Here is a 20,805-nt window from a genome sequence, read left to right on the forward strand (position 1 = left end):
GACAGAGAGACAGAGACAGACAAGGAAAGGAGCAAGGAATGACATTTCACAAAGGAACTGAGGCCCAGAAAGGAAAGTAACTTCTTTAGGGGCACACAGCATATTACTTAGTGGACAGCCAGGGTTTTCTTCCTGTGCACCCCTCCAGGCCCAGGCAGACCATGTGGTGTTTCCCAGGTGTCTCCAATACTTTCCTAGGTGAGGGTCAGGTACTGGGACTGGCCCGACCACTCTTCCTGTTGGGTTGGCCACTGAGGTTGAGCTCCAAGGTGTTCAGGATAAACTGCACATGGAGAAGGGTGCTGCCTCCCAACCTCTGACCACCTCCCCTGAGAGGAAGGAGAGGGGCCCTGACTGAGGAGGGGGTGTGTAGGGGAACCCAATTAAGTTTCAGCTCAAAAATGAAGGAATGGATCCACTTGGAGGCAGAGCTGCTGCAGGGAAAGGGGTGCTGGAAGGAATGTGCAATCAGGGGTAGCTGGCTTGTGCAAAGAGCCTTGGGGTGTTAGGGGGCTCCTCTCCGGGGAGTTGGACCCTGGAGACCCATGTCCCCTCCAGCTAAGTGTTCCGAGCTCCCACTAGGGTGCAGAGTCTCAGCTGAATGAAAGGATGCCTGCTCGCTCTGCAGTCGTGCGGGCCCCCCGGGCGCCCAGCCTCAAGGCAGGGGCTCCCCGGGTGCCGCGACCCCGTCCGATGAGGGGGGCAGTAGGACCCAGGGGCCGGGTGACTGCCCGCAGAGGGAGAGGCGGGAGCCGGGGCGGTTTGGGGGAGGTCTTTGGCTTTTTTTGGCGGAGCCGGGGCGCCCTCCGGAAGCTTTTCTAACTTTCCAGAAGTTTCTCGGGACGGGAGGGAGGTGGGGTGGGGGAACGCCATATATAGATCTGGAGAGCGGGGGCGCGGCGGAGAGTGGAATCCGTTCGCGTCTCGAGTGCGGCACTGTGACTGCGGTCCCGGCGCCAGCACAGCCCGGCCAGGTGAGGGGCGGGGGCGGCCCGGGTGGGGCGGGAGCGGCCGGGGAGAGCGGCGGGAGCTTTGGGGGTGCTCAAGAAAACGAGAGGGGAGAGCGGCCCGCGGGAGGGTTTAGGGGCCACTCCAGAGCCCGCAAACTGGAGTCCCTGGCACTTTGGGGACAGCTGGAGGGTTCGGCATGGAGAACCCGGGGCTGCGGGGTGATGGCGGAGCGAGCCCGAGGGCCAGAGCAGAGATCAGAGCCGGGATGGGGAGTCGGGGCACTCAGAGGGCCCGGAAAAAGTGCAGGGTTCCGCAGAAGTGTGGGGCAGGGGTGCTGGTGGCAGAGAGGAAACAGTGGGGCTGGGAGCCGGGATGCTGAGGCTCGTCCCTCTGCAGGATCAAGGAGGGAGAAGATGGGGTCTGGAATGCCTTCCAGCAGGGACAGGGAGGCCAGGCTGGCTTTGCATGTCGGGGTGCCTCCAGTTGTGGGGTTGAGGCCCAAGGGCCAGTGGGCCACCCTCCTCACAGGCTTGCTGGGGGGGTGCATCTGAGCCTCCTGAGGTAGGGTGGTAGGAAAAGGAGGTGAAATAGCCTTGACTTTTACTGGGCTCTTGGGGTCCCGATGGTTTGGGAGGAGTCCCCCACCGCGGCTCCATTTCTGATCGGCAGCCAGCACCAGTCTCCCCCACTTCCCTCCAAAAAAGGGGTGCGTCCTCCCACAGAAGGGACAAGGGGGCGCTCCCTAGAAGGCTTTGAGTCACCCACTCTAATTCTGTCCACCGCCACCTGGTTCCTGGAGTAACTGCAGGGTTACGGCTACTTAAGAGGCCGGGGTTCCCTGCCCCCAGCTTAGGGACATTCCTGAGACGGCTGGAGTGGTGGAAGAAGAATGAAACCGCTTCCAGCGTGACCAGAAAGGCCTGGCCCCTCCTCTTCCCGGGCTTCCGGCTGGTCCCGCTGGTCTGCAGGGCCCGGATGGAGGCCGAAGGGAAATCAGGGGGCTTTGGTTCCCTGGAAGTCTCTGGCTGGGACCACACCCTACTGTCCTCTGGCAGTTCATCTGCCCATCCCCCCTTCCTGAGGCCTCCGCGTCTCCTCCTTTTGTCTCTGGTCACCGGGATTCCCAGCAGAAATGTTTTTTCACGGGCTGTGTAACAGGACACCACATCCAGCCCTCCAGAGGGGCTCTGTGGGTGCTTCTGGGAGGAAGGAGCCCTGTGCTAGGAAGCCTGACCCCCACTGATCCTTGGTGGACTGGAGGTGGCTCCCTGCCCGCTCTCTGGCCTCAGTTTCTTCCACTGTTTGGTGAAGTGAATGACCTCCAAGGTCATTGTAGATCTGGGACTGGTTACGTCTTCCTTCTGCCAGGGGCAGTGCAGACAGGGTTCCATATGGGGGCTGGGCCTACCAGGCCCCCTCCTCACCACCACGCCAGCTCTGCCCTATCCCATCCTCCTCACTCTTCTGTTTTCTTTCAGAATGAAAAAGGCAGGCATTGACCTCCCCCTGAGGCAGTTTCAAGGTACTTTAGCCCTCCTCAAGTGTTCGAGAGCCCTTCTGGTGGTCCCCCCCCAGCATCTGCTTCCCTTCCCTCTACTTACAAAAATCTGGAACCCAGTCTCAACTTGGCCTGGCTAGCTGTGGGCACAGCCCTTGGTTCTGGGCTCTTGTATTTTTCTTTATGGGAGTATAAATCTTCTAACCTTAGCCTAAGGGCTAGGATTTCTCTGTAGCAACAGGGGCTGGGCTGTGGGAGGCTGGCTTGCTTGCAGTGACTTGCCTTCCTCCGTTCCTACTGCTGGGTTAACAGGGCAGCCCTTCTCCATAGCTGCACATCTCCCTGCAGAGAGTGACGTTGCGGGCTGGAAGCTAGGGCCAGGGAGGCTCTGTGGCACCCCCTGGGACCTGAACCCAGGCCTCCCGCTTCCCGAATAGGAAGCCCCCCTCTGCAGGCGGGTGCAGATAATTCAGTTTCCAGCCTGCCACGTCACCCGGCGCAGGAGCGCAGCTGTGTGGCTGCCTGAGGAATCCCAAACTAGTCATTTGGAGCTTTCTTAAAAAGCCCCTCCCAGCCCTTTAAGGTTCTGGTTGGCTGGGGGTGGGGCTGTCAAGACAGTGCCTGCCACGTGGCAAGGCTGTGAACTAGACTCCGAGACTGTCTCTCAAGGGGATGCTGGTGGCCTCTGCAGAGGTCCCAGCTCTGGCATCAGCTGTCTGGACTAAAGGCGGCCTTTGAATAGGATGACCATATATATGCCTGTTGTCCTGGCCTAATAATTAGTAGTGTCCCATTTTACACTCCTAAGTGTCTTTTTTTGTACAATAATTATATGGCCGCTCTGCCTTTGAGGCTCCAGGCCTGGTGGGGAAGTAGCTAGGCCTGGGAGGAAGGCAGGCTGGGCCCTGAGATATTCCCTTCCCAATCCGTTCTTTAGGGTGAAATTCTGTCTTACCTCTGCAATCCATACTCTAGGCTACAGATCTCTTTGATACCTCCCCCCAGGCAGCTGTGGGGCTCAGTGGCCTTCCCTCCTCCCACCACCTCTCCCCATGTACCTTTTGCTTCTCCTCTGCACCGCACCTCCAAGGAGGTGGCAGCCCAGGGAGGGGGGCCTTGGCTTGGTTCACAGGATGGCTGCAGCAGTAGAGTCTTCGCAGAAAGCCAGTGCTCCCCAGGCAGGTTCAAGGCCTGAGGGTCGTCCACCAGGATTCTGAGTTTTCCGTCTTCTTGAGGACCATGAGATGGAATCTGCCAGAGCCATGGGATCACCGCGGCTCCTTCCAAACCTTCCCTTTGCCATGTCACCTCCTCTTCCCTTGTGCTGCCTGGAGAAGCGGAAATGACCTCAGATTGGAGGAGTGTGGAAATAAGTCCATGTGGAGAGACTGTCCTGATGGGAGGCCCCAGAGAGGGGAGAGGGGCTTGTCCTAGGGGCCACTGCTACTGCTGTGGTTTGAGGAGGGGACCTGAGGGCAATCTTGAAGCCACAGAGTAGATAGGCACGTGTGGTGATGACTGTCAGATGGGAGGGAAGAATGGAATCTGAGGTGGCTCAGCTTCCTGGGAGAATGAACACACATCTGGCCACCAGCCTCTGGTGAAGGGGTGTTGGTGTCATTGTTCCTTTGAGCTGTGACTTACCCTCTCCCTTAGTATCCTTCCTCTCAGGAAACCTTCCCCCCCACACACCCGCCGGCTCCCCCTGCTTTTGTCCTGGGGATTTCACATCCGCTCCAGGGGCTGTGGGCAGACGGGCAGGCAAGTCCCTGCCGAGACAGAAGCCTGGGCATGGAGACCTAGACCCATACAACTTGGAAAATGGCGCCTGAGGCTCAGAGAGGGGAGCACACAGGCGAACTCAAGGTCACCCTTGGGGCAGCAGAGCAGAGCATCTGGACTCTCTCATTTAATGAGTGAACCAACTGGCGACTCATTAACATCCCAGGGCAGGAGGAAAGGCATTCGGGGAGGAGCAGGCCTGTACCTCCACCCCACATGACATCCTTTGTCCAGGCCCCTGAGTTTCATGCAGACCCTGAGCCCATCTACCACTTTTTTTTTTTCCCACTGGAAAAGGGCCCCAGGGTTGTATGAGATCAGAGCTAATAACTAAAGGCCCCAGGTTTGGGCAAGTGGCCCTGGTTTTTGTTCATTAAGGAACAGCTGAGGCCTCTTGTGTGCCAGGCACTGGGGATATAGACAGAAGCCAGACTAGCTAGGTTTCCTACCCTCCTGGAGGTCACAGACTAATTAGGGATGGAAACAGTACATAACAAACATAAGTCTAAATGTTAAGTTCAGTGCAAGAAATCAATAGAGCTGAGGTGGGGATTTGCCTGCTTTGGCTAGGGAGTCAAAGAAGGCCTCTGAGAGAGTGGGCAGACGGAGACCCCCAATCTGGGCAACCCGGAGTTAGGTCCGGGCTCCCTAGAGCTCTGGGCCGTCTTGCTCCCATCTCCAGGGGACTTGGTGACAGCCAGAGGCTAGGGATGGTTGTTGGCGAGGAACGACTAGGGCTTCAGGGCCACCCTCTCTCTGCCACCCTCACAGGTCCTCCGTGGTGCTCACACCCCGCCTCCCAGCCATGCGTGCCCTTCTGCTCGTCAGCACCTTCTGCCTACTGGCCAGGGCCCTGGCCGCCGAGGTGAAGAAACCCGCGGCTACAGCAGCTCCCGGACCGGCTGAGAAGCTGAGCCCCAAGGCGGCCACGTTTGCTGAGCGCAGCGCCGGCCTGGCCTTCAGCCTGTACCAGGCCATGGCCAAGGACCAGGCGGTGGAGAACATCCTGCTGTCGCCTGTGGTGGTGGCCTCGTCCCTGGGGCTAGTGTCGCTGGGCGGCAAGGCGGCCACGGCGTCACAGGCCAAGGCGGTGCTGAGCGCCGAGCAGCTGCGCGACGAGGAGGTGCACGCGGGCCTGGGCGAGCTGCTGCGCTCGCTCAGCAACAGCACGGCGCGCAACGTGACGTGGAAGCTGGGCAGCCGCCTGTATGGGCCCAGCTCGGTGAGCTTCGCAGAGGACTTCGTGCGCAGCAGCAAGCAGCACTACAATTGCGAGCACTCCAAGATCAACTTCCGCGACAAGCGCAGCGCCCTGCAGTCCATCAACGAGTGGGCGGCGCAGACCACCGACGGCAAGCTGCCCGAGGTCACCAAGGACGTGGAGCGCACCGACGGCGCGCTGCTGGTCAATGCTATGTTCTTCAAGCGTGAGTCCGGAGGGGCGGGGCAGGGCGCGGTGGGGCGGGGCCTCCTCTCCCCGGAGCCCCGCCCCTGGCAAATCAGGTCAGTGTTCCCCTGCCGAGCACCACAGCTGGGGCTCCTTCAGTCCTCATTAACAACCTGTGGACCCAGAGGGAGGCACTGTTACTGAACTCTTGTTACATACGAGACACTAGATTCAGAGAGGTGTAGTGTTGTGTCTAAAGGAACGGGACAGAGATGCAAGCCCCACTGAAGGACTCCATAAGATGTGCTCCTGCCGTTGTTTCATCACATCAGAGTGTTGTTGCTTGTCTTGGAATCAAATTTAGTAATCAGTTCTATCTCAGTAATGAGCTGGAGAAAGGCTCCACATCTGTGACCATTACTAACCCTCAAAGCAACTTTGGGGGCAGGTGGTGTTACCTACATTTCACAGGTAAGGAAACTGAGGCTCAGCTAGGAGGAGAGAGCCCGGACTCAGGTCCAAGTGCATCTTGAATTGAAGATTCGATTTGGGCTTAATGTGTATTTTTGAGTACCTATATGATTGGCACTGTCCCTCTCACGGCATGCTGTGAGGATGAGGTGACCCCTCTTTTACAAATGAAGGGACCAAGATAGGGGTGAAAGGTCTTGCAGCCAGTTGGTGACTGAGACTGAATTTGAATACACGTCTGTATGTGACATAGGGCAGGGCTCATGCCACTGTCACGTATTCATGGTTTTTTGGGTCATTTTGGGGGGCACAGAGACAGGGCTTGCAGACAAGAATGAAGGGTGGTCTTGGGGCATCCCCTGCCCGGGGCACAGACCTCAGTTAGCAGGTGGGGTGGGAAGTCTAGCTCAGCGCATGTTGCGCAAATGCCCGACAGCTGTCAGGGCGGAGGTGGACATGGTGGTAGCTCAGCTGAGGGTCCTCCTCCTGAAGGCACCCCCTGTAGGCCCTAAATGTAGAGAGCCGTATCTTCAGGCAGCATGTCCTGGGGCCAAGACCCACACCCCCAGAGCAGGGAACATGTACTCTGTGGGCTGGGTGCTCGGGGGGAGGTGGGCCGCAGTTGAGCCCAGAAGACTTTAACAAAGGCCTTGAGCAGGGAAAAATCCAGGGTATGCAGTTGAGGGGAGTGTCTTGACAAGATGGGGGCATCTATTTCTGACCTTGTGTTCTACTTCCCACTACAGCACACTGGGATGAGAGATTCCACCACAAGATGGTGGACAACCGAGGCTTCATGGTGACCCGTTCCTATACCGTGGGCGTCACCATGATGCACCGAACAGGTAGGTGCCTTGCAGGGCGGGGTTGGGGGGCCAAGTGGGGGCTTGAGGGTGCTTGGGGCCTGGCCCGCCCCCGCCCCACAGTGTTCCCAGCGCTGTTTCTGCTCTTCTCCCAGGTCTCTACAACTACTATGATGACGAGAAGGAGAAGCTGCAAATCGTGGAGATGCCCCTGGCGCACAAGCTCTCCAGCCTCATCATCATCATGCCCCACCACGTGGAGCCCCTGGAGCGCCTTGAGAAGCTGCTGACCGAAGAGCAGCTGAAGACCTGGATGGGGAAGATTCAGAAGAAGGCTGTTGCCATCTCCCTGCCCAAGGGTGTGGTAGAGGTGACCCACGACCTGCAGGTGAGGGATGGCCCAACTCAAGGGCCTGCAGGGCTTGGAGGGGGGCATGGCGCATGGGGCAACCATTCACCAGCTCCGCAGGTCTGTCCTGAGCCCCTCTGGCTGTCCAGGCAGTACTGGGCTGTGTTGGGGGAGGAGGCATGGTCCCTGCCCTTGGGAAGATGGTGATAACATCAATAGCTAAATATTGGGTTGGCCAAAAAGTTCGTTCAGGTTTTTCTGTAACGCCGTACGGAAAACCCAAACGAACTTTTTGGCCAACCCAATATAATTGAGCACGTGCTGTATGCTAGGCACTCTTCCTAAGCACTTTGCATGTATTAAACTCTTAATTCTCAAAACAACTTTATTAGGTAGGACTATCAACCTTATCTTACAGATGAGGAAAGTGAGGCTCAGGAAAGTGAAATAACGTATCCAAATTCACACAGTCAATAACTCAGACGTTTTTGCAGGCATGCCTCATTTTATTGTGCTTCGCTTTACTGCGTTTTTTTACAAACTGAAAACGTATGGCAATCCTGCGTCAAACAAGTCTATTGGCTCCACTTTTCCAACAGCATTTGCTCGCTTCGTGTCTCTGTGTCACGTTTCAGTAATTCTCGCAATATTTCAAACCCTCCACCAGCAAAAAGATTGACTCCCTGAAGGCTCAGATGATGGTTAGCATTTTTTAGCAATAAAGTATTTTTAATTAAGGTATGTACATTGATTTTTTAAGCCATAATACTATTGCAGAGTTAATAGACTACAGTATAGTGTAAACATAACTTCTATATGCACCGGGAAACCAGAAAATTCGTGTGACTCACTTTATTGCAATATTCACTTTATTGTAGTGGTCTGGAACCGAACCCGCAATATCTCTGGGGTATGCGTGTATAGACTGTTCAAGCTGGAGGATTGTCCCCCATGCAGTAATAAGACTAATAATGGCTTTCAGCTCTGAGTCACTTGGCTGGAAACTTAACCAAACCCGCTCAACATCATTTCTCCCTCATGACCACCCTGGGTGGTGGGCAGCGGCTCAGAGAGAAGCAGTGACTCGCTAAGGTCACCCTGGCTAGTAAGCAGTGGAGCTGCAGTTAGTTCTCAAGGTGAAAACTCAGGGTGGCCTTTTCGTCAATCAGGAGAGAAAGATTTTTTCCTCTACTCGAAAGGGAAAACTTTCATCTCATTCCTTCCTTGGATTCCAGAAATGATTCCTTGGCAGGTCTCTCACCTACAGAATTGTTTCAGACTTGTTGCTGAGAGAGCGTGGAGAGAGAAAGCTTGAGATGAGATGGGGCTTAGGCTCCAAACTGGAGACTAGTGGAGCTTGTGTGGTCTGTACTGTAGACGGCACTGAGGGTTTCCAGAGGAGCCACCTGTCTCCCTCTTGCGCTTGTCCCGACTCTACCCCAGCCCTTTCTCCTGCAGTTGCTGTCATCTGACTCCCCTTCTTTCTCCCGTGTTTTCCTGGCACCCTGGTTGGACACACTACCCGCTATCCTGCAATAGATTGAGTTGGGAAATTCCAAGAGGGTGATTTGTTCAAAGTCAAGGGGACTGGAATAGCTGGGCCTAGAATGCCTGTCTCAGGACACCCTGACTCTCAGACCCCTAGGTCTCGTGCCCGTTTGGCCATGCTGGGGAAGTGCACTGTCCCGCAGAAGCCTGGGCCCTGAAGGCTGCTGTTCACTCAGCCGACAGTCCTTTACTGCCACCTCTTCTGCACTGAGAGCCAGGAAGAGCCCTGAATATGGGCCCTGCCTTGAGGGAGCTCTGAGCCAGGTGGGAGAGACAGACAGGACCACACACTGATAGCCAGAGGGAGGCCAGGGGTGCTGAGGCCCAGAGAGGCGCGGCTCCAGTCTTGTGGGATAGGGAAGCCTTCCCGGAAGACGTGGAGTCTAAAGAGCCCTACAGACACAGGGTAGCCACTGAGATGCCATCGAGGATGCAGTTTCAGGGAGGCTGTTGAGTGGAGAGCGGAGTGGGACATACTGAGGGTTAAGGCTGCAATGCAAGCACAGGTCACAGGAAAGAGCTTGTCCTTGGCTTCCAGGGGTTGTGCGGAGCCTTAGAAGAGGGGGTGTGTGTGTGACTTTTTACTATGGAAATGTATAAAAATATATTAAAGAGAGATTAGTATCAGGAACCCTCATGTATCCGTCACCCAACATCAACCATCGTCAACTCATGACCAATAAGGATTCATTTATACACACCCATTCCTCGCCCATCAGGTTATTTTGAAGCAAATCCCAGACATCATATCACTCTGGAAAGGTTTTAAGCCCCAGAGTGATGGGGTCATAGCTGTCCTTAGGATAAGTCTTTCTCAAACGAGTGTGTCAAGAATTACCTGGAGAGTTGGTTCAAAAGGTTCCCAGCCCACCCCCAGAGATTGTGATTCCGTGGCTCTGGGCTGGAGCCAGGGAATGTGCGCTTCGTGTAAGCCCCTGGGTCACGCTGATGCTGGCGACCCACCACCCACAGTTTGAGAAGCACAGGTCAAGGTGGCTCGGCGGGGCCAGGCATAGATTCTGCCTTTTCCCCCTGGGCCTTAGTTTCCTCATCTGTGGTGACGTGGTGATTGGAAGCTGTTGCAGGGTTTTCATGAGAATTAGGAAAGCAGTGCTTGGCAGTGCCCACGCCATGTCTGGCACCCAGAAGGTGGCAGGGGGTGGTCATCTCTGCTCTGAGGGAAGAGACGGGAGGAGACGGCAGGCGGTGTGGGTGGAGGGTGAGGGTCTAGGAGCCTTACCCACCGTGGCCTCACCGGCACTCCCCTGGTCCTGCAGAAACACCTGGCTGGGCTGGGTCTGACTGAGGCCATCGACAAGAACAAGGCAGACCTGTCTCGCATGTCCGGCAAGAAGGACCTGTACCTGGCCAGTGTGTTCCACGCCACCGCCTTCGAGTGGGACACAGACGGCAACCCCTTCGACCAGGACATCTATGGGCGTGAGGAGCTGCGCAGCCCCAAGCTCTTCTACGCCGACCACCCCTTCATCTTCCTGGTTCGAGACACCCAGAGCGGCTCCCTGCTGTTCATCGGGCGCCTGGTCCGGCCCAAGGGTGACAAGATGCGAGACGAGTTGTAGGGCCCCAGGGTGGGTGTGGGATGGCACGGGGCAGCGGGAGGCTCCTGAGACACATGGGTGCTATGGGGGTGGGGAGCTGAGGTACTGACCTTGGATGGTCCACGGGGTGGGGGTGGGAAAACAGGGGGGCTGGCTGTGTCTGAGCAGACCTTCCCAGCCAGGATTCGCTCTGCCTGGACACAGGCCCCCAGATGTCAGGATGCTGAGCCCAGAGACCCCACATCCTGTGGGAGCTGGGCAGTAGTCGTGGAGCCCTGCTCTCAGCCCTGGGATCCAGGCTGCCTCGGTCAGTGTTCATATTTATAGCTGTGTGCTTTCTCATCCGTGAGACAGAATCGAGCTGGGGATTTAGCCAAGCCCTCATGGAATGGGGGCCCTCTTCCTGATACCACCACCACCTCAGCCCCTCCCCGGCTCCCTCCCAATCGTCTAACTTCCCTCAACTATAAAACTAGGTGCTGCAGCCCCTGGGACATGTACCTGCCCCTGCCATGGGTCTGACCCCAGTGAGGGGGTCAGGTATAGCTTATGGGGGGGCAGGGGGAGCTCTTGGGCAGACTCCAGTCAGGCATCATGGGGATGAACATTTTTTTTTTCCTTTTACAGATTTTCAAAGATGGGGAGGAAAGGGGGGAAATGAGCCTTTGTTGCTGTCAAACAAAGATCTTATTTGTACAATTGTTTTTTTTCAATAAAATTTTCCAGTGAAATTTTGTCAGAGCATGGAAGGAGATTGGATCAGAGATTCCCATCTCATTCTTCCCCGGGGATAAGGGCTCCTTCTGTTAAGCCACGTTTGCTACTAATAGCCCTTGTCAGGCCCTGAAATCCTGGCAGATGACTGCAGATGATACCGTGTGGCAGGCCCACTATGTGCTGAATTGGAAATTGTTTTGGCTCGGGCTACCCTGGAGAGATGGTGGCTGCAGGGCTGGAGTGACAGTGCTAGACCTGGAGCCCAGACTCTGCTGTCCTGCTGTGCAGGGCCCCAGGGTCCCAGTCTTCAGCCCCCTAGGCTTTCACTTAAAGCTGACCTCATCCACATCCAGGGCCAGAGGGCACAAGCTCAGGCTGCCCAGCTGGGCAGGACTTTGTGAAGAAGGAGCTTGTGGGAACCTTGCTCTGTGTTTGGGTTTGCAGCAGGAGATGACGGACCTGATACAGTCCTCACACTGGTTACCTTTCATGGTCCTTGGGGCTCCTGACATCACAGCTCAGGGAGGGAGAGGGCAAGTGGGATGCACGGGACAGAAGACCAGTGGCCAGGGAGGCAGAGGAACAGAGGAAACTGGATTCATGTCCCATCTCTGCTGTTTGCTGGCTGTGTGACTTTGGGAAGGTCACTACCTCTCTCTGGGCACCTCTCCAGCTTCTGTTTGCCAACAACTCTGCCCTGGGGGTTGTTGGTCCGAGGAGGGAATCCCTGCCTGGCTGGGCAACCTAGTTGGAGTCCTCCAAGATGTGAATGGGGCTGCAGAAGGGCCAGCTGATTCACTCCCATTATTACCATAATGCAACACAACTGTTTAGAACTCCAGGTCTGTTCTGTGCTGTGAACCCAATAAATTAGATCTCTGCCCTCAGGAGGCTTCATCTAGAAGTGGAGACGTAGGGACAGTGACGAGTATGCTCGGTACACACTGTGTTCCAGTCCCCTGGATCATTCTGTTCCCAGACATGCCACACTTACTCTCCTGCCTCAGGGCCTTTGCACTAGCTGTTCTTTCTGGCAAGTGGTTCTTCTATCTTTGCAAGACTGCTTTTTTGTCGTCCAGAACTCAGCCTAAATGTCATCTACTCCACAAGGGCCTTCCCTAACCACCCAGTATAAGCAGCTCCTCCACAACATCAGTTTCTTTACTATGTTTTCTTGTTTTACTGACCCAGTTCTCCTAAGTTATCTACCTATTCACACATTTGGTCTGTCCCCACTACTAGAATGGAAGCTCCACGAGAATAGGGACGATGACTTTTTAAAAAATAATTTACTTATTTATTTTTGGCTGCATGCGGGCTTTCTCTAGTTGCGACGAGCGGGGGCTGCTCTTCGTTGCAGTGTACGGGCTTCTCATTGCGGTGGCTTCTCTTGTTGCGGAGCACGGGCTCTAGGTGCGTGGGCTTCAGTAGTTGTGGCATGTGGGCTCAGTAGTTGTAGGTCACAGCCTCTAGAGCGCAGGCTCAGTAATTGTGGCACATGGGCTTAGTTGCCCATGGGCATGTGGGATCTTCCCGGACCAGGGATCGAACCCACGTCCCCTGAATTGGCAGGCAGATTCTTAACCACTGCGCCCATGTCTTGTTCATCACTGTATGTCCTGCACTCAAATTCAGTGTCATACACACATAAGGCACTCAGAACATTTTAGTAAGTGAAAGAGCTGTGTTAGAAGGGCACCAGGGCTTCGGGAATCCAGAAGGGTGCTATGGGTGGGTGCCATGACTGCCATGGGGAGATCAAGGAAGACTCCCAGGAGGAAGTGACATGTAGGCTGCCTTGAAGGGTAAGTAGGCATTTCTTGATCAGAAAAATGATTTTAATAATACCAGCTTGTCCTTCCTTTGTATTTTGCTTCTACTATGTGCCGAACACCATGTTGGTCACTTGATATATATAAATTTTATCCCAGCCTCCTAACAGCTTGGCTAGGTAGGGATTATTCCCATTTTACAGGTGAGATAACCGAGGCTGCGAGAGGTTAAGTGACCTGCCTGAGGCTCCACAGCCAGTGGGGCTGAGCTGGGAAATGCTCCTAGCCAGCTGGAGAGTTGTTCTTCCTCCATGACACACAGAAAGGGCAGGAGAGGAACTGGCCAGATTTTAACAGGAAAGGTGCATAACCTCAGTCTGTATACGTTGTCCAACTTAGTCCCCACAATAGCCCAGTTAGGTGGGAAGTCTTCCTACTCACACAGGTATAGTTCAGAGATGGGGAGACTGGACTAGAAGCTGGGACTCCTGGACCCAACGCTCAGCCTGCAACAGCTTCCCCACCAGGTGGGCATGGGCAGTGAAGGAAGGCAGGGCTGAGTGTGGGGCTGCCCAGATGACACAAAGGGGGCCCTGAGGCCACCTGCCTCCATCCGGGCACAGGCGGGAGGTTGGTGGGAGGTCTGTGCTCCCACCTCAGTGAGGGGTGGGGTTGCTGGTGTGAAGGGTGGCAGGGCAGGTGGTGGAGGTGGATAGGTCAAGGTTGGGCTGGGGCTGGACCAGCCACGTCGGCACCCTTGATGGCCCATCACAGCTCTGTGTGGAGCTTTCTTGCCACCTGGAGGCCACACTGAAGGGACCTCCTTGTTATTTCCACCACTGTGCTTGTTAAAAGTCTCAGAAAGATGATGACCCTGCTGCACTGTGTGGGTCTTGGATGTGAGTGCAAGTGTGGGGAGATGGGGATTAACTTTTACTGAGCACCGACTATGTGCCCTGCACTGCCGGGTACACAGGAGGGAAGCTCTTAATTCTTAGAGCTTCCCTCAGGGGTAGCTATTACCATCCCAAGTTATAGAAGAGAAAACTGGGGTTTAGAGAATAACGTGACCAGCCCAAGGCCACCTAGCAGGTCAGTGACGGAGCCTGGCACGTATGGGAGTGCAGGTCAGCTGGCTGTGGAGGAGAGAGGTGGTCGATACGTGTGAGCTCCGTGCTCCACGGTTTACAGGAGGCGGTCAGTAACCAATGGGATTCTATATAATCTTTACTCCAGTCCTCGCAGCTAAAGCCGCCTTGAGAGTAGCCCTTGTCTGCCCACGCCCTGCCCACATCCCCAAACCCAGCACAATGCCTGGCACATAGGAGGTGCCTAATAAATGCTCATTCAAAGGAAGTGGTCCAGTGGGTGCTCTGGTGCTTAGCAACAGAGGCATTGGAGCCTGGCAGACCAGACTGGAATCCCAGTTCTGCCACTCCTAGCTGTGTGGCCTTGGGCCAGATACTTAACCTCCCTGAGCTTCAGTTTCCTCACTGGTAAGATGGGAATGATAATAGTAAGTACCTCATAGAGCTGTGGTGAGAACGAAATGAGGTAACCCATGGTACCTGGCAAATAATATGTGGCCGAGAAATATTAACTATTAATAAGAGAAGGTAAATCAAGATCGTACTGCAGAGCTGGGATTTGAACCCAGATCTCCACAACTTTAACGCCTGATTCTTTCCATCATGCCATACAACCTGGGGGTCAGGCAGAGCTGAAGTGGTCAGGGAAGACTTCCTGGAAGAAGAGGTGCTAGAGGTTGGTAGGAAAGAGGGGAAGAGGCATTCTGGAAGAGAGGCCCAGCGTGAACAGAGGTGCGGCTGCTGGAAGGGCCATGGGAGCTTGGGACACAGCGAGGGGCCCAGGGGAGGGTGGGGGTGAGATAGAGGGAGGCCTGGCTGCCAGGTGCTGGGCTGAACTGCTCTGAGAGGGGCTGGGAGGAGGCGGCTGACGGGGAGGCCCTGAGGTCAGTGAACGCTTCTGCAGGAGCAGAGCTGTTGGTTTTGCCACTCCCACCCCGCCAATTTCCCTCCTTTTCCCACAGCCCCCGCTTGACTTATCCCCTCCCCTGGACTTTCCTCCCTCTCCTTTTGCTCATGTGGCCTCTTCTGCTGGTATCATGCCTCCCTCTACCTCTGCCAGTGGAGCCCTCCTCATCCTTCAAAGCCTATCTCAAAGGTTACCGACTCTCCAGAGACCCTTCCTGGGCCCCTGTCAGAAGCGCAGCTGCCTCTGTGCTCCCAGAGCTCTGGGGAAGCATCTCTGGGCAGCACACACCACATTTTCCCTCCAGGTGCTCTCTGGGGGACTTGGTCCTTCAATACCTCTTGCTGTCACCTTTCTTCCTCTCTCTCTGTGACATGGACATGTCTGCTCAGCTGCCCTACATGCCTACCACCAGGGTTTCATTTGTGGGGGGAGCACGGAGTCCACATGTCCGGGCATGAGCTGATCCACCTGGCTGTCCCAGCAAGAAGTAGAAAGTGTTCTGACACTTCAAATACCCCTACTGAGAAGCGGTCAGCTCTCAGACTTCCTTTTGTTTTTCATGTCATTCCTCTGTCTTGGTGTAAACCAGAGATGACAAACTCAACAGGGGAGCTGAGAGGAGGCCCAACAGGAGGGGAGAGCTAAGCTGTGTTATATAACTTACCAAGACAGGAGTTTGATGCTGCAGTCAACAAATTACATTGTCAGTTTGTCAGCTGAATTCACAGGGCTGCTAGATCTCAGGTGAAATTTAGGGCACTGATCTCAGGGAGGGAATTAGGGGCCATATGGCAGGATTTGGATGATTTAGAGCTCCCCTAGCTCCAGTAAATCCCCGTGCAGCACAAGCTGCCTTGCCTGGAGACCTTGAAGTGACCTTGTCTTGGAAGTTACCCTGCAAAGTGTTCTAGTTGTTTATTGCAGAGAAACAAGCCACTCCACACTTAGTGGCTTACAATGACAGTTCACTCTTTTTCACAGTTCTGCGGGTGGCTGAGCAGTCCTTCTACTGGTCTTGTCTGGGTCCGCTCGGGTGGCCGTATCCACTGGACGCTGGGCTCAGCTGGGATGGCTGGGCGCCGAGCCTCTCTCTTATGTGTGCCTGCATCCCCGTCTTCTTCCTGGCACAGTGGTGGCCTCAGGATTCTGAGAGGATCGAGGCGGGAGCTAAGCCTCTGAGGCCTGGGCTCTGCAGCTTATATCATGTCGCTTCCATCACACCCTGTTGGTCAAAGCAAGTCGCGAGGCCAGCCTGGATTCGAGGGGTGAAAAAGAGACTTCACGTCTGGATGGAAAGAGCAGCGAAATATCATGGGCATGATTTCAATCTACCCCACAGGGGGAGGCCAAGTCTCTTCACGCACCAATCCCATTGTCTCCAGTCCCATAACTGGGATTAGACACTTTCCTGTCTCAGAAGACTAGTTCCAGGGTCAGATGGGGGAGGAGGAAGCAGCCACATCAGAAGAATTGCAAGATTTTGCTAATTTATATCACCAAGAAGTCTGGATGATATATGTGGGAACGTTTTCTGTGGGTGCTAGTGCGTGGAGGCAGGAACGCAGTTTTCACTGGGCTGGATTTATTAATATGGGCACACTTACCTAAGAGTCTAGAGTCAGTGTGCCGGTTTGAGCAGCTAGGAGTGGTTTTCATTGTTTGCGTAGCTGGTTGACTGAAACCTGGATTCAACTGAGGCCTATGCTTAATTGATATTGAAATGCCAGAATTCCTTGCTTTAACATAGAGGAAGGAATCCAGTGCTAAGGCAGGGAGCAATGTTGATGTGGATTTACCCTGTGTGACCCACTCACATACTGCCAAGCCAAGTTCCACACTCCCGACTTCCCCTTATAGAGCCTGGAGGAAATTCCCTTCGCCAAGGCATGAAGAAACATGTTAGTGAGGGGAGCATCTCTGAAACATGATGCAGTACTTGTTCTCTGCAGGCTAGGGATACTAGTGAAAGACACTGCCACAGAAATGGGCTCCATGATTTCAGTGGAAATCATGGGATCCCAGGGGAGCAGAGCACAGACAGCAGCACTTGGCCATCTGGGACGTCAGATGCCAAGTGGTACTCAGAATGGTCTAACCCACAGATGTCTTTAGCAAAGACTAATTGTTTAAGGGCCAAATAGGACCAAAGGGACCAAATGGATAGGCAGCCTCTAAGTCCTCCTTAATGTATAACAGAAACAACAAAGCAAAACAACAAACAAAACCCTCCAGGCCTGGTAGCAGAAGCCAGATTTGACCCACTCTGAAAGAGAACGTTGGTCCCTCACCCAAAGCCCCTTGAATGGAAGAGAGGTCAGTACCCTTCAGAGCGGCCCCTTCAATAGCACCCCAGATACATACTGGGGTGTACCTACCTTCCACAAAGGGCCCTAGGCCATTTGCCAGAGAACTGTGCTCTGTGAAAGGAAAATACACAGGCTTTTCAGGGATTAGCAGACCTTGGGCTTATCTAATGCTAATTCCTGAGGACACAGAAAGCCACTGTGTAGAGGCTCAGGTGCATCAGGTGACAACTGGAGCTTTGACTCAAGTCCAGGCATGGTGCCTGGACTCATCCTGCAATTGTATTTTTAGTTTCAGGGTGTATAATTGAAATTTACAGCACACATGAGCCTCTAGACCTGTGGAATAAGGGCCATTATGGTAGAAAGGGCCAAGTGGAAGCTTCTGGAACTTTTTCTTCTTACCAATCAATAAACTGGTACAGATCTGGGAGAATCACAGAAATTTGTGCCCTCATCAAAACTTGAGAGATGTAGGCTGGTTTCTATTACATCCCACTTAGTTTACTTCTTTGGTCTGTGCAGAAGGCACAGGTCTTGGAGAATGACAGCGAATTATCATAAGCTTACTCAGATGATTCCAGCAGCTACTATTCTAGGTATGGTCTTTTTATGGGAGCAAATACACATATATTTTGTTACTTAATGTGAAACTATTTATCTGAAAAAGAATTTTTTTTTAAACTTCCTCTGTGGAAAATACCAGAAGCAGCTTTCTTTTTCTTGGCAGGGACAGCAATACAGCTTTCTCATCTTGTCTTGAAACTCCCCAAGTCTCTGATTCTCTGTTACAATGTAACCTGTGGGGATTTTGACCATCCTCCCATAACACACAACATCATACTTGTCTGCTACACTGATTACATCATGTTCCTAGGATTCAGAGAGTGGAAAGTAGCAGGTACTTTAGATGCATTGATAAGATACAAATGTGCTGAGAATGGGAGATGAATCCCATAAGAACACAGGGCCCTGCCCCCTGAGTGACGTTTCTGGGTGTTCAGTGGTCTGGATCGTGCCAGGAAACATATATTAGTCAGGGTTCTCCAGAGAAACAGAATCAATAGAAGATACAGCTATAGATATGTGTATATAGAGATAGATACAAAGAGATGTATTATAAGGAATTGACTCACAGGATTATGGAGGCTGAGAAGTCTTGTGATCTTCTGTTTGTAAGCTGGAGACCTAGGAGAGCCAGTGGTATAGTTCCAGTCCAAGTTTGAAGGTCTGAAAAGCAGGAGAGCTGATGGTGTTTAGTTCCAGCCTGAAGGCAGGGGAAGACCAATGTCCTAGCTTGAAGACAGCCAGGCAGAGAGCAAATTCTCCCTTACTCAGCCTTTTATTCTGTTTCAACAAATTAGATGAGGCCCACCCACACTGGGGAGGCCAATCTGCTTTACTCAGTCTACAGATCCAATGTTAATCTCATTCCTTACAAACACACCCAGAATAATGTTTGACCAAATATCTTGGCACCCAATGGCCCAGTCAAGTTGATACATAAAACTGTCACATCCTGAAAAGTGAAAGGAATTTGCTGTTTTCTGTCCCTAGTAGTAAGAAAGAAGCACACTCGTTGGGCTTCTGTGTATTTTGGTGGCAATGTATGTCACATTTTGGTGTTCCGCTCTGATTTACGGAGTAACTAGTAAGAACCAAACTGAGTTCATCCTCCTGCCCAAACCTTCCGTTTCCTGTTTTCCTATTCATCCACTCAACACATAGTTATTACATATCTGTTGGGTGTGTAGGCAAGAATGGAAGATTCTGTAATAGACAAAGAAATCACTGCTATAATAAAAATGATGGACAAGACCAAGTGTTGACAAGAATGTGGAGAAACTAGAACGTTTCATATGTTGCTGGTGAGAATATAAGACGGTGCAGCCCTTGCCCCCCCAAGAATCAGGTCTAAGCTCAGAGAGGATGTTAAACTGGATGGGCTGAGATGGAGAGGGGGGAAAAGTGTAGGTGCTTTGATGGATGAGGGGGTAGACTGGCCTGACTTGGGAATGGGGGTGTGTAGAAAGGGCAGGGAGCTGGGGGGTCTGGATTATGGGGCCTCTGAGGGATGGGCTCAGATGTGGATGGCTACAGGAGCATCTGGGGAATGGCATTAACACCACACAACCTGGGCAGGCTTTGGGAGCTCCGCAGCCAAACATGGTGCAGGGGGTGTGGGGCTGCCAGTGCCCCTCTGGCTGGGCTGGGGCAGCCATAGTGACAACCTATTGTGTCTTCTCAGGATGGCCTAAGCCTCCTGGACCTAGGGACAGGGTGAGGCTCTAGGAAAATGACTAATATTAGAGTTCCTGCCCACCCTGGCAGTGAGAGGAGGGGCTCCAACTTGATTTAATTTGATTTATCAGAATAAAGAAATGCCTCATTTCTTACACCCTGAGTGCCATCATGTAATTCACATACAGAATTACAAACTGATATATGTGACGTAAGAGGGGGTGGCCATAGAGATAGAGAAAAGAAGGCAGATTCACCATTTATTTAGCTGGTAGAGGGCGCAGGTCTTAGTGACGGACTGGAAGTGGAGGGCTGGTAATTGGTGCAAAAAAATATTTCCAGGTTTCGGACTGAGAATGGCGTGCATTCCCCATCCCCTTCCTCTAGGTGATCCATCCTCGCCGCGACAAAAAGACTACGGAAGGTGCGGCTGCAGTACGATTTGGCCCCATGGTCTACCCTGAATCCGCACGCACCGCCTCCTCACTACACAAAAATGCCAAAAGGTGCCCAGGCAGTGCGGGGGTGTCCCCGGAAGGTGTTCAGGGCGGGGATCACAGTGCGAGAGGAGTAAAATCGCAGTCTTTCCTTGGATTCGCCACAAGGGGCTCCAGCGAGGCCTCAGCCCAGCTCCAAGAGGGCCCCCCAGACCCGCCTTCGGGGGGCGCTCGCCCGCGGGTCCCCAGGCTTCTCTAGACAGCCCGCTCCCAGGCCCTGGCCCGACCCCGCGCCGAGAAGCTCCGGCAACTGGGCCCGGAGCCCAGACGGGGAAACTGACCTGGCCGCACGGGCAAGACGGCGTGCGCGTGCGAGGACGGCCGCGGCTGGGGACTGGGGCTCAGCGCCGCCCGCCCGGGGGGTATGTCGGATCCCCAGCTGTCAGATTCAGAGCCCGGAGCCTGGTTAAGGGCTCTTGGGCGGAGCCTGGGCATCTCCGGGATCCGAGTTTCGGATGCCGGCGCGCTTCCGAGGCCGCTCCGCGGGGAAGGGGCGCCGCCCTCTCCTCCCTCCCTCAGGCAGCCGCGTCTGGGTGGGGTTACTGGCCGCGGCCCGCCGGGGTCCTTTATCTGGATTCGCCAGGCCGCCGAGGGGCGGGATTGAGAGGGGTGGAGACGGCGCGTACTGGGGAGGGGCTGGGAAATGGCTGCAGCTGGGAAGAACCAGGCTTAGGATGAAGTCTGCATCTGAGAAGGGCCAGGAGCATCTAGTTCATTTCCCGCCTTTCGCCGCCCCAGCCCAGGGCGGGGGCCTGAGCCGACCACCTCCGTCACTGGGCCTTCTTCCAATGCAGTAGAGAGCTGGGCGTGATGCAGGTGAGGCGGTGGCCTGCAGCTCAATCCTGATCTGGAGGATTTCTACCTCAGTATCACCTCTTATCATCAGAGCCACTTTATCATCAGGAGGAAATTGAGGTGGCTGGCGCTGGGCT

General features: G+C 54.1%; 1 protein-coding gene across 2 annotated transcripts; it reads left to right on the forward strand.

Moving 5' to 3' along the window:
* Positions 1 to 838: 838 nt before the first annotated feature.
* On the forward strand, positions 839 to 11,084 carry SERPINH1 (serpin family H member 1). 2 transcript variants are annotated; one of them, XM_060160053.1, is made up of 6 exons: positions 848 to 974; positions 2,430 to 2,473; positions 5,003 to 5,658; positions 6,836 to 6,934; positions 7,048 to 7,280; positions 10,067 to 11,084. In XM_060160053.1, exons 3-6 carry the CDS (start codon positions 5,037 to 5,039, stop codon positions 10,367 to 10,369), a joined length of 1,257 nt encoding a protein of 418 aa, XP_060016036.1. In that variant the 5' UTR covers positions 848 to 974; positions 2,430 to 2,473; positions 5,003 to 5,036; the 3' UTR covers positions 10,370 to 11,084. The 2 variants fall into 2 exon arrangements, with proteins under 2 accessions (XP_060016035.1, XP_060016036.1); XM_060160052.1 differs by lacking the exon at positions 2,430 to 2,473 and having other exon boundaries at positions 839 to 974.
* Positions 11,085 to 20,805: the final 9,721 nt, after the last annotated feature.

Source organism: Lagenorhynchus albirostris, chromosome 9 (genome assembly GCF_949774975.1).
Source record: "Lagenorhynchus albirostris chromosome 9, mLagAlb1.1, whole genome shotgun sequence".
NCBI classification, from domain to species: Eukaryota; Metazoa; Chordata; class Mammalia; order Artiodactyla; family Delphinidae; genus Lagenorhynchus; species Lagenorhynchus albirostris.

Excerpts from the sequence above, each read along its gene's own strand:
- SERPINH1 (XM_060160052.1), top strand. The coding sequence starts at position 5,037 with ATGCGTGCCCTTCTGCTCGTCAGCACCTTCTGCCTACTGGCCAGGGCC. Across the intron at positions 6,935-7,047 it reads CACCATGATGCACCGAACAG|GTCTCTACAACTACTATGAT; the intron begins GTAGGTGCCTTG and ends CTCTTCTCCCAG. Across the intron at positions 7,281-10,066 it reads AGGTGACCCACGACCTGCAG|AAACACCTGGCTGGGCTGGG; the intron begins GTGAGGGATGGC and ends CTGGTCCTGCAG.